The 16,720-nt window shown below is 38.2% G+C and overlaps 2 protein-coding genes across 3 annotated transcripts; both read right to left on the bottom strand.

Moving 5' to 3' along the window:
* Window positions 1–1,712: 1,712 nt before the first annotated feature.
* On the bottom strand, window positions 1,713–12,924 carry LOC137184948 (solute carrier family 26 member 9-like). Of its 2 annotated transcripts, XR_010928729.1 has the most exons (22): window positions 12,811–12,924; window positions 12,265–12,391; window positions 11,927–12,066; window positions 11,655–11,765; window positions 11,325–11,500; window positions 11,049–11,213; window positions 10,792–10,944; window positions 10,586–10,668; window positions 10,336–10,483; window positions 10,139–10,252; window positions 9,928–10,005; window positions 9,715–9,810; window positions 9,511–9,617; window positions 9,326–9,395; window positions 9,144–9,236; window positions 8,895–9,035; window positions 6,210–6,461; window positions 5,214–5,268; window positions 4,805–4,941; window positions 2,902–2,961; window positions 2,708–2,791; window positions 1,713–2,578 (listed from the first exon to the last, which is right to left on the bottom strand). XR_010928729.1 is itself a non-coding variant. In XM_067593092.1 (21 exons), the coding sequence occupies exons 2-21, from the start codon at window positions 12,387–12,389 to the stop codon at window positions 2,780–2,782; spliced, it is 2,316 nt and encodes a 771-aa protein (XP_067449193.1). In that variant the 5' UTR covers window positions 12,390–12,391; window positions 12,811–12,924; the 3' UTR covers window positions 1,713–2,779. The 2 variants fall into 2 exon arrangements, 1 of the variants encoding a protein (XP_067449193.1); XM_067593092.1 differs by having other exon boundaries at window positions 1,713–2,791.
* Window positions 12,925–13,668: 744 nt separating this feature from the next.
* slc48a1a (solute carrier family 48 member 1a) lies at window positions 13,669–16,684 on the bottom strand. The gene is made up of 3 exons (XM_067593091.1): window positions 15,999–16,684; window positions 15,243–15,410; window positions 13,669–15,127 (listed from the first exon to the last, which is right to left on the bottom strand). Exons 1-3 carry the CDS (start codon window positions 16,126–16,128, stop codon window positions 14,991–14,993), a joined length of 435 nt encoding a protein of 144 aa, XP_067449192.1. The 5' UTR covers window positions 16,129–16,684; the 3' UTR covers window positions 13,669–14,990.
* Window positions 16,685–16,720: the final 36 nt, after the last annotated feature.

Below are 16,720 nucleotides of genomic sequence, written 5' to 3'. Positions count from 1 at the left end.
CCTCTGACACCATGCAATTAGTCTCAATAGTATGAAACCACTGGGCGTGTAAACAAATTTAATACATAAATCTCTCCGTCTCAAATTTCTAAAAGGGACCTTGTTAATTAAACCATCATGGTCAATGAATGTGCAAGGGGTGTAAAATTAATTTTTATGTGAACTTGTAATTACAGGGATTGAGAAGCTAGTCCATTATAAAAGTATCTCATTTGAAAAAGGATTTAGTTAGATGCATTTCATAGTTCATAGTAATCATCATTTGACCTCCAGAAAGGTTAGCGATTTTTCTACCTATGGCATCACCAATAAGGGGTAATTATATGGCACAGTATCAGGAAGGTCAAAAAAATAAAAAAATAAAAATTTTAAAAGAAGGTCAAATTATAAAGTAAAATAGGTCAAAGCTTATAATACATTTTGATAAATGAAAAGAGTGAAAGCAGCACCATAACTTTAAATGTATTGAGTGCAGGGAGAGGTAAAGAGGCAGGGCAAGTAGCAAATAGTTGCCCAGCACTGATGGGTGGGTGTATGCCAGATGTGAGCTGGCAACTAAAGGCTGGTGTTCAGTCTCTGTGAAGTGCCTTTGAGCAAGGCAACCACACAATTTCAAAAGTGCTTCACCCTGCTGTTCATGCACAGAGACGGTAACATGTGTCCCTGTGTAAAATTGATGGACGTAGCCAGCATTTTGAAGCCTTGAGTTTGGCATTTTGACTGTCGCCATCTTGGATTTTTGGAGCCAAAAGCATGGATATATTATAAGAGCTCTTATTACGACAGTGTGGAGCTGACCATAGCGCTAGCTGTTAGCCGGGTTAGCATGGTGCATTTACGGTCTATGGTGAACAGTGATAATGAAAATACTAATGCTAATTTCCGCTAACGGGTTTAAAACCATTAAAACAAAATGTACTTACCAGAAAAACTGAATATCCGACTCCTTAGAGGGTCTTTTAGTACAACCAAACGCCGAACAAGACTTTTTTAGGCAAACAAAATGTTTCAACTAACTTTCATGAACTGAAAGCACAGTGATTTCAGTGTGCTTATACTCTGTGAATCTAGTTACGCCATGGTTACGTTACGTAACCAACGTTGTCGCCGTGGTAGCGACATGTCAATCACAACGTAGCCACGCCGTAAAGCATACCCTGCTTTATCATCAAATTTATATTAAATGGGACCATAATTTACAAAATGAACATCATGATGTATTGAAGAAGACTTAAAACTAGCGATTGAGACCATAAATGCATTAGGAAAGTGTTTACTGGGGTAATAAATCAAGTGAGAAGTCATTTTCTCATAGACTTCTATACAATCTGACTTCTTTTTGGAGCCAGTGGAGTCGTCCACTGCTGGCCATTAGACTGCAGTGAGGTATGCAAAATGTTTTTCCAAAGATTTACTCATTTTTCTTCTTCCCAAAGACTTTTCTGTAGCTTACACACCCAAAAATATATATATTTTAGTATGTGCTCGGACTATTTTGAATATACTTGATTTTGTCACTTTTTCATTGTGAACACCACATATTTAAAACCTAAGCTAAGAAGTTTTACATAGATGCATTTGGGACACAGACATAATATGTGAAAAAAAAAGTCAGTTAATTTTTCTAATACGTTCAAACAATTAAAGACAAGAAAAGCAGGTCAGAATGATACAATGCCTTATAACCATGTGACAAACGATGTTCAAACTAATTATTTTTCAATCAGAAAATTTCCCTGATTAGAATTTATTTAATTTAGGAACAAGCAAATGGCTGCTACAATCAGCCTGAAAACAATGAGGGACAAAAGAAAGATAAGAGATGCAGGTAATGAAATTAAACACAAACACACAGGTACACACAAACACAAACAAACACACACACATTACGTGATGAGAGACTCTCCCAGAGCTCCAAATTAAAGCTGATGGCCATAGAAACCTTGTAATCACTTGTGGTGCCAAATTGCTGCAGAGAGGAAGGAGAGCAGAGGAGCAGATGTGTGCCAGAATACCTTAGGATGATTTCTTAATAGCTTCATAAATCCATTCATGCATCACAGGCATACCAGCACCACTGTCAGCCTGCTGCTAGGCTAGACACCACAGGCCTCTAAGCACCTGCTACACTTCACACAAGTTAGTTGGCCCACATATTTCCCTTTGTTACAGTTACCCTACCGTCGCAACTGGCAACAATTAGAATTGTTATTTTGGTTGTTGTAGCTTTATTCTGCCTTATGGAAAATGATTGAAACTCTGGACCTCAATAAAGTTTGTGAGACAACAAAGCGATGAAACTGCTGATGCTACGTATTTCTCCTTTCATTTGTGTTTGGCCTATCTCAGTGTCTTGCCTCCACAGGGACTTAGCCAGACTGCTCAGCTGGCTGTACCTCACAGCTGTGGCCATGCACACTCTCAGTTAATTACAGGACCACTTCTGTATGACTGCGCAGTCAGCAGGTTCACTCCACAGTTATTGTGAGGGGTGGGCGAACGGCCGCTGAGTTTCCCTCATTATCCGCTCAGTTCTGACTTCTTGTCGGTGGTCTTTTGTGCTGGTATTTACCACCCCCTGTCAGTGGAGTCAAGTACTGATTACTGTACTCAACCACAAAGTTAAACATTTATTTGGATAATTGATAGTCAGCAAAGAGATGCAATATCAAGCAATATTTGACAACAATAAATTTCCATAAATTACAGTGACATTGAAGATTATTGTTTGTATCTTCGTTATGTTTCTTCCGCACATCTTCACTTCAGCAGCTGCTGTTCAAAACATTTCCTGTAAAAGTAAAAACGACTCTTAGATATGGAATAATGGCTTCGTGATGAATACAGGTGAGTAAGAAAAGTTGTCATTTTGTATCAGCTTGTACAGGCAAACTTGTGTACCTGCTCCAGATCCTTCTCCTCATTAATGTTAAAGGCGAGTTCCTGCTTTGCTATCTCTGCCTGCAGCCAACAAAGTGAATACACAATACATGAAGTCAAACATGCATGTACACAATGTGATGTTATTAACACTGACATGATTTTGCTCCCTATGCGATAAAGTTAGTGGTAGTAGTGTACTTTCTGCTTTATCTGCTTGTTGCCAGGTATTAGAGGCATTTTATAGGTAAAGCAACTCTAAAGTGATCTTTAAAATAATCATGCTCTTGAGGATAAAGTATTCACCAAAAAAGTGTGACTTTATTTCCCATTTCATATCAGCAACACACACATAACATGCATTAAAGGATAGATTCATGTTCTATCAAGTCTATCTTAAAACAATAGTCAGGTGTCCATTTGTGCCTTTAAAGGGATAGTTCGGATTTTTTGAAGTGGGGTTGCATGAGGTACTCATCCATAGTCAGTGTATTACCTGCAGTAGATTTGGGTTGGCATCCCGCCAGTTTAGAGAAGCAGACAGGAGTACCAGCACTGAAGCTAATCAATGTACTGCTGTGGACAGGGCCAGCAGCAAAACGTATTTTAGCCACCTCAAAATATCAACATCAGTTTAAGTGTACGCTATATTTAGAATATTTTCACCACTTTACCTTGCTGTCAGACAGCCCTTTACTTTGGCACTTCAGTTTCCCAACCGTAGAACTTCCATATCCCGACACGTGTCACACACTGTGTTACGCCGCAGCAGCACTTTCTGACCCAAACAGCTGCCTGCTTCTCCAAACCGCGGGGGTGTCGACCCAAATCAACTGCAGGTGATACACTGACTATGGATAACTACCTCAACAATCCCTCTTCAAAAACTCTAAACTATCCCTTTAAACAGTTTTTGCTTGCTGTAATAATTCCTCCTGTTCATACCGGCCATAAAAAGATCCCTTCCTAACATGTTTTTATTTATTGAAGCTGAAGTTTGAAGTTTATTTACTGAAGCTGTCATATAGCTTGAAGCTAAGCTATATGAAGCTTCAGCAGTCTGAGTTTATTAAATGAAGTGGGGATCTTCCGAAAGTAACAGCCTACTTAGTACAAAATCCCCTCTTGATGTTTACACAGACAGTGTGTCTGCGCTGAGTTGCTGTGGAGGGATAGTAACACAAAGAGGGAATGTCTAAAAATACTAAAAAGACTTTAACTTTCACTCACTTGATTTGTCTAACTCAGACTGCTGAAGCCTCATAAACTCCCTCAACTAAAGTTTGTTTTTACACAGAACGAAGAGTATGAATTTAATTCCCTATCACTTACATTGCAAATGTATTTAAAGTGATCTTGTAATAGTCAGTATGAACAGGAGAAATGATTACAGCGAGTAAAACCTATTCCATTGTTCATATAGACACCTGCCTGTTGTTTTAAAACAGTCTTGTAAAAATGTGAATCTATCCTTTAATTAATATTATAGATTAAAGATGGTCTGTTTTGCAACCATGTTACGCATATTAACTGTTAAAAATCCTATTGAAGATGCTGTCGGTCCTCTCAGATAACTGAAAAAGTTGCCTATGCCCATTAGGCAGTGAATAGGCAGAATAAAAAAAGACAAAGTCAGACACACAGCATACAATACGCAATATGACCTTGGTGTTGGTTGTTTATTGTGGCACTTACTGTGTCACAAAAACCTGTGTGATATCTCTGTTTACCTTTGTTAAACCAGATAAGGTGACAAAAGCTGTGTTAAAAAGAGGAACTTATTACTCAGAAAATAAATCTTGCTTTTCTACTCCTCTTAATCTCTCCCTATATCCCTGACCTTAAAACCTTTAAACAGCAGGTTTGTATGTGATGTTATGAAAAGGATTTGTATGATAACGTTATTTTAAACAGTGGGGCCTACCTTTGCGGACACTCCCCTCTCTCCAGAGGTCTGCTGAGCAAACAGAACGGCATCGTGGACAGAAAGGAAGAGATTACTGCGGGCAATATTACCGTTATCGAAAGCTCCTCCGACCTCCAGTTCCTCATACACCTGGGCTGCAGGCGGCAAGACAACAAATATCACACAAGAGCATGTACACAATTATTTTACCAGTTTCTCATGTGGCATTTAAAAAGAAATACAATGATCATACTATATGCCAATAGAAGAACACATGCACCCTATGACTCTCTGTGTACGTTCTTTCTCCCAGCATCCTTCATAGACATTATGGACTCAATGTTGTGTGAATGACTAAGTCTCTGTTGCCATGCCAACTTTTCAGGAGAACCAACAAATGTGAAATGCACTTTAGTCAATATTTTACCTTGAACATTGGCCAAGTATAGTTTAATGCCCAGCATCTCATAGCTTGAGTTCATCTGTGTGTGAAATAAAGGAAAGAGGGCCATTAATGGACATGTTAGAAAAACTGTGAATGTATCTCCAATTCTCTCATTAAAAGGGTCAATAAGGGTCCCCCGGATTCAAACTCCCAAATCAAATAAACCTTTGCCACAAAAAGTTTCAACATAAGATTTGTCAGTTAAATGTTAAAGCTAACCATTAGCTAGCTCATTCTGAGATTTAACATCAACTGAAAATTTCAAGCTAATATTACATAAACTAGGTTTACTAAGTAGCATACGGTAAGTATCCTATAGTAATGAAGAAATGACTCCACAAGTATGCCTTCTGTCAGTTTAAATAAAATGTGTTTTAGTTCAAGATGGTAGGCTAACGTTAATGCCAGCTAACATTAGCTGTTTGGGTAAGCCAATGAAGCTAGTACGTGAGTATTCCCTCATTTTACTATGACACACGTTATTCAAAGTTGACTGAAAGGAATGAAACATGAAAACATAGCCTAGCCTAAATTATAGCCTATAAAATATGTAGCATTAAACAAAGGCATGGCTACATAACGTTAGATATTAGTCAGAATCCAAAATCTTTAACTTTTCAGTTCATGTGGCTCAGTTTTAGCCTAGCCATTTTATTTTAGTTTCTCTGTCTTTGTTTCTGAATGCTGCTCTTCTCTTGCTAACATTACCCCTCTTGTGGTCTTGAGAAGAAAATGTTCCTGTACTGTGTGTTATTAATCATAATTATTATTATTAATATTTAATTCGATGTTAACTTTTTCTGTTATCTAAAAGAAGAAAAGAAAATTGTCATGCTTATAAAGAACCCTGTAAAATGGTTCTATATTGATCCTTTTATGAGTGCCATGTATGTACCAAAAAATAGAGCCTAACAAAGTTCACTATAGAATCATTTGTTTTAAGAGCAAATCTAGAAGTGCTGCAAATAAGATTATAACCTTTATCAATACTTTGATGCTCATTAGGTCTATGAAGCAAACCCCTGCCAAGTCCAGGATGAGGGTGTGGAAGGGCATGGGCTGGGACTCCAGTGTGACAGCAGTGGGACTGGGTGGCTCTTCGTCAGGTGCCTGCTTGCCCAACTCAGTGTCACTACATTGGAAGTTGACATAGCTGGTGGGAGGTTCAGTTTTGTTGGCACTGCCATCGTTCATATCAAAGTCATTTTGCAGGTCAAGCTGTGATATGGTCTAGATTTAGAGGACATACAGAAGGTTTACAGAAAAGGTCACAAGTTGTATTTTCAGGAAATGTTTGTAGTGTAAAAATTAATAGGAAATATTGACAGTAGAATTATGAGTGACCTTTTTATTTACAGGCTGTTAACTATTAATCAATCAATCAATCAATTTTTATTTATATAGCGCCAAATCACAACAAAAGTCATCTCAAGGCACTTTTCACATAGAGCAGGTCAAGACTGTACTCTTTAATTTACAGAGACCCAACAATTCTCCCATGAGCAAGCACTTGGCAACAGCGGTAAGGAAAAACTCCCCTTTAACGGGTAGAAACCTCAAGCAGAACCCGGCTCTTGGTGGGCGGCCATCTGCTTTGACCGGTTGGGTTGAGAGAGAGAAAGAAGTAACTTTTATAACTACATTGTAATATGAAGAAATTACTTGGAAAAAACCAAGTGAAATTGATGGAACGGCAAGTTGTTGTAATGGCATGACTGAAAATTACTGTAAAGTATCTGGTAATTATTGAGTAAAATTAAAGCAGAGTTTTATTTGGCTGGTAGTTTTATGGTAATTAATAGTTATACTAACAGGTACAGGGTAAGACATGCAGGTTATTTATTGTATACAGACTACTGGAGGACCTAAAATAATTATTGGTAATTGCTGAGTATTAAGTATTTGCACCACTTGTTGGACAAGTTGTTAGCAGGTAATCCCATTAGTTGTGTGGCTTCATTTTTAATATTCAGCATGTCATTGTTGTTGTTGCCCAATATATATGTAGCAGTTGCAGTTCCTGTGATATAGCCAAGTAGCCCACTTTCAGTGTAATAAACCAACATCTTTGTAATTTCCACATTCCTTACCTTTCAATAAACCAAGAGGTGTGTTAGTCACCACAATAGATATTTCCCAAAAACAAATGGTAGCTGTGGCAACTGCTAGAAATGTCACCATAGTTAATCAATAGTTACCTTTCCACTACCTGTAAAGTGTAGTCAGCATCATTTCTTTGAAATAGATAGGTAGTTTCAACATAAATAGGGACATGGTGAATAAGTAATAAGAACTTTCACTGTATTACTTTCCCATGGCCTGTTAAATGTAGCGTGCCACATTTCTTTGAAATAAGCAATTATTATCCAAATATTAAATGAAGACAAAGTAAGTTCCTCAAAATGTCATCATAATTACTGGTTTTATTATTGATAGTGATGTTTCACTGTGGTTATGATTTGTGTAACGCACAAATAAGTCATTGTTTTAGACTTAAAAACACAGGTTATAAGTGTCCAAGTGCTATTGCCATCACTTAGTCATTTCATTATGTTTCACCTGTTTATGATTTTAAAGTTAAAATGTTGGCAGGGAAAATATTAAAATGGTAAAAAAAAAAAAAAAAAAAAACAATCAAAAAAACAGTTGAGCCATACAGTAGCTGTATGATTTTTGACATAATTTACTAGTTAATAAAGATGCAGGCTATAGGAAGGTAATACAGTGAGGTTTCTTGGTATTTCCCATGTTTATTGGTTATGAGGAAACTATTTAACAGAAACACAGTTTATTACACTTGACATTCAATGGTGAAGGTAATTATCGTCCTACCTGCCATGTTGTCCTTTATCATATCATATCATATGGAAATTACCTGTATGTTTATAAGACAGGGTGCAAACTACACTTTACAGGCAGTGGAGAGGTAATTATGATGACTTGTTGTTGGACCTGCATTGTTTTCATGTTGTATTTGGAAACTATTTACTTATTTCAAAGACATCGGCACACTACACTTAACAGGCCATGGGAAAGTAATATAGTGAAAAGTCTTACTACTTATTCACCATGTCCTTATTTATGTTGAAAGTACCCATCTGTTTCAAAGAAAAAATGCACGCTACACTTTACAGGCAGTGGAAAGGTAACTATGGGTTAACTATGGTGACATTTCTAGCAGTTGCCACAGCTACCATTTGTTTTTGGAAAACAACTATTGCTGTGACTATCACACCTTTTGGCTTATTGTAAGATAAGAAATTACAAAGATGTTGGTTTATTGCACTGAAAGTAGACTAGATGACGATATCACAGGAACTGTGGCTGCTACATTTATATTGGGCAACAATGACGAAGACATGCTGAACATTAACATGAAGCCAGAAAACACACAGGATTACCTGCTAACAATTTATAAGTGGTGCAAATGCTAAATATTCAGTAACTACCAATTATTGTTAGCTCCTCCAGTAGCCTATACACAATAAACAACCTGATTGTCTTATCTTGTACCTGTTTGGGCTATAAACACCACTTATTATAACTATTAATGACCAAACAATTACCTGTCAAACCTCTTCATTCTGTATTAATTTTAAGTAATTTCTTCACATTACTACATAGTTAACGGCCTGTAAATTAAAAGCTTACCCCTGATCCCACCTGAGCTTTCATGTTAAACAAAGAGCTGGGTTTCCTCCTCCTTGTCTCCTTGTCCTTCTTCTCCTCTTTCGCTTTTTCCTTCTGTTCTTTCTCTAAGAACTTCCGCCTGGCCACGATAAGTTTGCCAGGGTCCAGCCCGGTCTAGACACAAACACGCCTATGTAAACGCTCACATGCCACAGGAAAAAACATTCATTCAAACCTGGATAATCTTGAGTGGCAATAGAAGAGGTCATTTGTTCACTGTACCTTTTTGATGACCTTCTGGCGAAATATTTCAACATTTGCGAAATAAAGTGGTGAGCAGTAGTTCACAATTTTTACACCCTTTACTGATATGACCTGTGAAGTTATTACAAAATAATGAGATGCAGTTCCCTTTACATTAGGTGTAATAAGAAAAATACACACAAAATATTTCATTTTCATACCTTACTGTACACCTTGGGGTTTTTGTAGATATCTGTGTCCATGATCTGAGCCATTGCCGAACCATTACGACTATGTGGGACAAATTATTATAATGAGTAAAATGTTTATATATACTTTACAACTCTGCTGCATTGTCTTTTTTTATTTGTTGCCAATAGAGAAGCTCTACATTGAGTTTACTTACAATTGTGTCTTGAATATCACAACCAGGATGGAAAAGCCCACTCCGATAGCAACTCCATAAGGCAAGCTAAGAAAGAACGTGGCCAAGAATGACACAACCCACACACACTGGAAGAGAAAGTATAATAGAATAAGGAAATAAAATATGGACAAAAGACATTATAATGTGCTGTAATATTACATCCAAGGCACGGCTTTGACTTACACAGTCCAGTTTGCTCTTCTTCCATAAGTAATAGGGATCAGTGAGCTGTAGGAGAGTGTTCTTCAGGTTGACTGCAATCAGGGCTCCAAGCACTGACTAGAGAAAAAAAGATATCATATATTATTGATCATACCTATATTTTTCTCTTGCATCTACTTACATGTTTTGTATAATTTTTCAAAGTGTTAGTAACATACTCGTGTGTCCACCTACTTTGGGAAGTGGATTCAGGAAGGCTCCCAATGCAAGCATGGTAACCATGACAACCAGCATCACACATAGACTTGCAAACTATGAGAGGGCAGCAACAGAGGTGCAGTAGTTAGCGGTTTGAGGTATTATTTTCTTTTTCTTCATGACATTACATGTTAGATTGGATCCCAGTTACAGTTGCAGTAACTTGGCGAGGCGACACAGCACTCACCTGTGAGGTTCCCCCAGCATTGTCAACAGCCAGGGTTACAGACAGGGCACAGCAGATCACATGGATCTTAAAGAAAGACCCGAGGAAATTGCTGCAGCCAAGAGCCAACATTTCCTGTACAAGAACATGCATACAATGTTTACAAAAGGGAGTAAAATACATATTTCTAACTTTCAAAAGAGATGTAGTTTTTCTACCTGGTTGGGATCCACATCGTAGCCATGCTTGGCTGCCAGTGTCCTGCCCATGGCCAAGTTGATAACATACCCCACTATTGCCAAGGAGAAAGCTGTGCTCAACATGTCATCCCACTGACTAACTGTTGGTATGATTGGTGTTGGGAATCTGTAAAACAGAGACTAAATTAAATACTAAAAAATGCATTACATGAGTAATTTCAGTTAATAAAGCAGCCACCGATTCTCGGTTCACTGATGTATGCTTTACCCCAAAGGGATTTCTCCTACTATGTCCATATGATAGATCTTAGGAAGATCCAGAGGGCCTGATATGGCTGTGGCCACCACCACCTGTTTAGAACAGAGATCAATCGCTTGTGTTGACCTTATACTGTGCATGTTGACAAGAATAATCGACAAAATTAACAGCTACATCAAACAAGAAAAATAAAAGAATTGCCTTTTGTCACTTACAATGACGATCTCCATAGGAATAGGGAAGGGCAGCTTGTGGCGGTAGCGGGCACTCAGCTCCTTCACGACAATCAGAGCCACACTGCTGACCAGAGCAAATACTAACGAGGCTATGTTGGTATCAGGAAGGCCACATAAAATATCTACAAGAGTCTGTGACAAAGGATCAAAATTACACATTTTATTGGCAATTAATATTATCATAGTCTTTTGATGTTGTTTATTTTCTTTGATCACAATATGAAAGAGTCACTTACATATATAATGGCCAGCGGACCACTATAAGGTGGCACTTTAATGCCAAAGATGTACTTGAGCACTGAGATGAGGATCTGCAATCCTGCAGCAGTCATGAAGCCTCTGACGAAGGACTCCGACAGATAGATAGCTACAAACCCAAACTGCATGAAGCCAAGCCCAATCTGCACATATGTAAGTGTTGGCAAGAAAGCAAAAAGATGTCATAAACTAATTAAACTCACTTTTTCTTTCAAATTTAACTTTAAAAGACCAAAATTTAGTGCAACAAGAACCTGTATGATAGCAGTGAGGCAGGCCAGGGTTCCAGATATGCCCAGGCGAACCTCATTCATCTTGGCTGTGTCCACTTGTGTAGCATTAATAGTGTCATTGAAATGACTGAAGTCCGACTCCGGGGCCAGCCTAAGACACACGATTCCCACCATAATGCTGATGACAGCAAAAGTACCTGCGCATAGAAAGTAGTGCATCACATCTATTTTCCTCGCCATATTGCAAACTGGGCAGAGTCAGACTCGGTGCTGCTGATCTGCACTGTGTAGCTCTGGCAACTTATCACTGTCATCATACAAAACTGCTGTAGATAAATCACTCTGATTTACCTGGAACCATCTGGTGAGCAGTGCCCATGAGAAAATACGGAATGAGGGGGAAGAAAGACGAATAGAGACCGTTGACAGGAGGGAGGTTTGCCAGGAGGGCAAATGCCATGCCTGAAAAGAATAGACACCTTTTTTTAACTGTCAAATAAATCATATAAACATTTGGAAAAATGCAGACTATAAAAAACCATGTTGGAGCCAACGCTGCAGGAACTACTATCAGTCGGAGGGTATTCCAGAAAAGCATCAGAGAGAAGAGAGGATTGGCTGACCTTGGGGAACCTGAATGGTGCCGGCGCTGACCCCGCTGATGACATCACACAGCAGGTTTTCTTTCACTTTGTACTTAGGAAGCCAGCTCAGTACAGGCAGATGTCTGAATAACAAGCCCTTCAGTCTCGGTGCAGAGCACCTGACAGAAACAAACAAGAGAAAGCCTTTGAAGAGCTCAGGTTTTCTGGTAGTTACTTTGAGAAAGTCCATAACACATGCCCAAACTTTGTATTGAGTCATAGCTACAAGGCTCTCCACTGTTTGATCACAACACAGAGCTTGTCAAAGGAAGAAGTGTAGTTCATGTTGACTGTGTGGCGAGATTGTAATTCTTTACCTGAAGAGTTTCTTTACTTTCTCTCCAACAGGGAACTGTCGACTTTTTTTGTCAAACTCCTTGTTGAAGTCAGGGAGGTTATATGCCGGCCTGTCAATCACATAACGTGGGCGATCCTGGTGCATGGCTACAACATATTCAAACATATTAAGCCCATTTTAAAAAAATCTCTCTGTATGTACATAAAATGACAAATAATTCACCTTTACACAGTAGTCTGTAAAAGCTGTCCATCAGTTTAAGTCATTAAATCTTGTATTAAATCTCTGATAATACAGTCAAGGCAGAATCAATGTCATGTTACTTCAACAGCATACTTGAAACAAGTCTGCAAATTTGATGTTTCACCTTTAAACAAAACAAGATTTTAATATCAAATCTGGGCCCATTAATTGATGGAAACAAGAAGATCTTAAAGATTGTAATTATTGTTTCACATTTACCAGAAGTACCAGTCATAAGTTTTGACACACTCGCTCATTTATGGGAAAGGGAAGGCGTGTCCAAACTTTTGACCGGTACTGTACTTCAAGGTCCTAATCTAACCTTGGAGGATGAAGGATCAGCCAACAGGTAGGTGGACTTCAAAAATATTTGAACAGCACCAGATAAACAACAGCACATGCACAAGTTCACTTTGTCCTCCGTAGTCTTGAAGTCTGCATGCAGTGAAAAAAAATAGACAATTTTTTCATGTAAATCTACTACATTCCATGTTTTAGATTAAAATCTATATTAATAACAGTGTAATACTAGTGGCTAAAAGCATAGACATTTTACTATTAAGAGTGAACACATGGTCAAACTAGTACTTGGATGTCACACAGGGTGTCTAGCAACTAAAGCAAAAAGCATAATTGTTTCAGGAAAAAGTGTTTGTTACATTTTTAAGACTTAAGGCAGGACACAAGAACAAATAACTGGATATAAAACTGGAATAACAAAAGATTTAACTTCAGTAACAAAAGAACACCTGCTGAGAAAACATCACATATTATTTTCAGTGAGTCAACAATGTCCAAAAGTTCTGAACTGATGTTGAGAATTTAACACATCAAGTCCAATGTCAGTATGATTTGTTTAAAAGCACCAATTCTGTACTAGTTAACATTATCACAGCAACAGTACAAGTCAGAAGAAACACAGCACTTTACCTTCTTGTTGAAGCACGTCTGCAGGCCTTTGGCTCAGATATGTGCATTGCCTACTTGTTTGATTACTTATCAAGCACCTCTCTACAGAGAGACCCTCTACACCTTCTGGGTGGAGCTTAAAAAAAGCTGAAACACTTTAAAACTTTGGTACATGCAGCCTTGCTGGGAGACACAGCGGAAGCACTTAAATGATTGATTTGTGAGAGTTCTGCCATGTTTGTGTAGTGTAGAGCAAAGAGACGACATGATGTAATTAACAATAAATGCATCTTTAATGGGATCATTTTCTATATACATGTAGCATCCTCACATTCATTCTCTCATCAACAAAAAATACATTGTAACATGTTTTATGGTAAAAGGTAGACATAAGCTACAGCTGGAACCAAACCACTTACAAAGCCTAGTCACTTACAAAGCCTAATTAAACTTGACTTACACAAATCATACTGGCTAAAATAAATGATACATATAAATAGTGTATTTCAACATTAGAAAGGGTGAGACAGAGATTACAATGTGTAGAACATGATTTTCTTTCCCCCACTGTATTGGGATTAGTGTGCAAAACAATGGCATCAATATCAAAGACTAAAGTGCAAATATTTATCAAATCCATTTGTGTTTTCTCTAGAGAGGAATGTAACAATTTTCAAACGGACTCTTGACAGACAAAGCAAGTCTCCATCTGGTGGAACAAAAGATGAAAAGCACAAAATTGCACAGGACTGCCTTTTCTTCAAGCATGATAGACAACCAATCACTTTTTTTTTTTTACATAAAAAAAAGAGAGGGGAGAAATAGAAAACACTTTCATCCTTGGGATCTTCTCCAAGTACATTACATCTCTTTAAAAAAAAAAAATGTTTAAATGAGAGTGCATCTATTTAAATCTGTGATTTAATTTTTAAACATTTCCTGAAACTGCTTCACTGATAATGACGGGAACTAAACGACTGACTACACGGACGATAAGACAGCGACTGTCTGTGATTCAGTACTGCGACTATGAAGAAGCTCATTTGGGAAAAAAAAACAATCAAGCATTCCAACGAACAACGTCAGCTTCGTATTAGCGGAGTGGTTTCCAGTAAAAGGTTTTAGATTTGGTTCTGAGGATTATCAGCTCGGCGAGTATTTTCACTTTCATTTTAAAAACTAAGCATTGGATCAAAAGCCAGTTAAGGTGGGGGTTTCCAGTTACATATTAGTCGTTTTAAGATTAAACAATCCCAAGATAAAATCTGTCTGAAAAACCACCCGCACATTTCTTCATAAGTGTCTGTGAACAAACTTTTCAAAAGCAGTTCCAGTCTTCAGAGGTTTAGACTCATGACTACATACAGGAATATAATATGTGGGTCATTAAAAGTAGGAGAGCAGGTTACAATACAAATACAGAGCTTGTTAAGCAAGTGCAGCAAGTGCAACTCCATGTGTTAAAAGTCAGATGACTTTTTAAATCTATACATGTCTGCTTTTCCTCCTCTTTGTTGCAAAAGCTCTTTGACCAGCTCCTGCTGGCAGCCTAAACCCCTCAAAGTCCATCGCAGTCTATAAAATCAGTGCTGACTAGAAATCGCTGAGGATGCTGATGTCTGCAAACTCCTGGCGGTATCTGTACGAGTACAAGGCCAAGAGGAAGGACCATTTGAGAGTCATGAAGCTCCACACACACGAGAGGTAGAGGCTCCTTGGGTCAGTTGGAGCTGTGGGAAAGACAGGCAGGGTAATTAATACTTGCATTAATATTATATTTCATTGTGACACGTAAAAAAAAACACTAGTAAGTAGTAGAAGAAGTAGGAGTAGAAGGAGGGTTACATTGCTTCTGTGTGATGGCGAGAGTGAGGAAGGTGATGAAGGCAGCCACAGCCAAAACTGAGAAGACCACACCGACAGTGATGAAGAACTTGAGGCCTTTGAGCCAGGTACGCCAGTAGTCCTGCAGGTACATGATGTGTGTAACAAGAGCCCAGAGCGCCATCACTCCTGTCAAAAGAGACACACACACACACACGCCCTTATTTAGTATATATAGGTAGATAAATAGATAGATATACATGTGTGTGTCTGTTCTATGCAAGGTAGCTAAATGAGCAGCAGTTTTTCCTTAAAAGATGCTGTATGTCGTACAAATTGTAAAACCCCCTGAGGCAAATTTATGATTTGTGATATTGAGCTATATAAATAAAGATTGACTTGACTTGAATATTAAAAGTAGGCCAACACAGAGAATACATACAGATTAATGGACCATCACATTTAAAAGCCTATTAAATATATACATGCTAAAAAACAGTGGCATTCACTAATGCCTAAATATGATGCTGATGAAGGGGATAAGCTACAAATCTGGTCATATGCACAAGTGTGACTTTTATTAGGAGTATTTAGCTAGCTATCACAAAACATAAAATCATTCACACACACAAATGCTAACGATTTTCCTGTGCAGGCCTGTCTGGACTAGGATTAGGCAGCTTTAAATAAATGCTCCAGTCTCATGTGAAAAAGACAAAGCTGCACATCACAATAGTGATTAATATTCACAGTTAATGTTTAAGTGTGTTTACATACCTGACAGGCCTCCCATGGCCGCCGTCCATGGCTGTTTATAAGCTATATTCCAGACCAAGAAAGCCGAAAGTCCCACCAGTGTGCCAAAGGTAGCATATCCTATGCTAATGAAAATCCTGCTGATTCCCATTATAAAATATAACTACTGCTACTCAAACGTTAGTAATGGGCGTTAAGAGATAAAGGGCGTGTTTTTAAAATAAAACGGGCTAAGCTATATCACCAGCTTAGCGCCACATTATGCAATATCCTTGAACTAACGGCAGAAAAAACGAAAACATGCACTTCCCCTCGACTGTACAACCAGTCGCCTGTCGCTGTTAGCAAAAACTAGCTTTCGAAACAGCACAATAATAGCCAGGTGATGTGCCTGATAAAACTAACAAACACCGACGACACAATTTAACGTCAGATTTCTAGCTAAAAAAGCAGCAACAAAAATATCGACTGTTTATCTGGTAAGCACCGCAAAGATGATATGCTATCACCAAGAAAACACAACCATGGCGGTAGGAGTCTTCAGCCGATGACGAAACATATCGGAGAGGTCCAAATTTCTTCGGTGTTATTATCCTCTACATGTGCTTCACTGTTTCACCACACCAGAAATACCAAAATGTTGGTGTTTTCTGTGAATAAAAAACTAATATTTTGGGTGTGTGTCTAACAACTTGCCACAAAGTCATCTATCACTTGTACTTAAAATATCTTTGCACAGAAGA

This window comes from Thunnus thynnus, chromosome 6 (genome assembly GCF_963924715.1).
Source record: "Thunnus thynnus chromosome 6, fThuThy2.1, whole genome shotgun sequence".
Taxonomy (NCBI): Eukaryota; Metazoa; Chordata; class Actinopteri; order Scombriformes; family Scombridae; genus Thunnus; species Thunnus thynnus.
The sequence above is the reverse complement of the archived record's forward strand: the minus strand, read 5'-3'. Positions and strand labels throughout refer to the sequence as shown.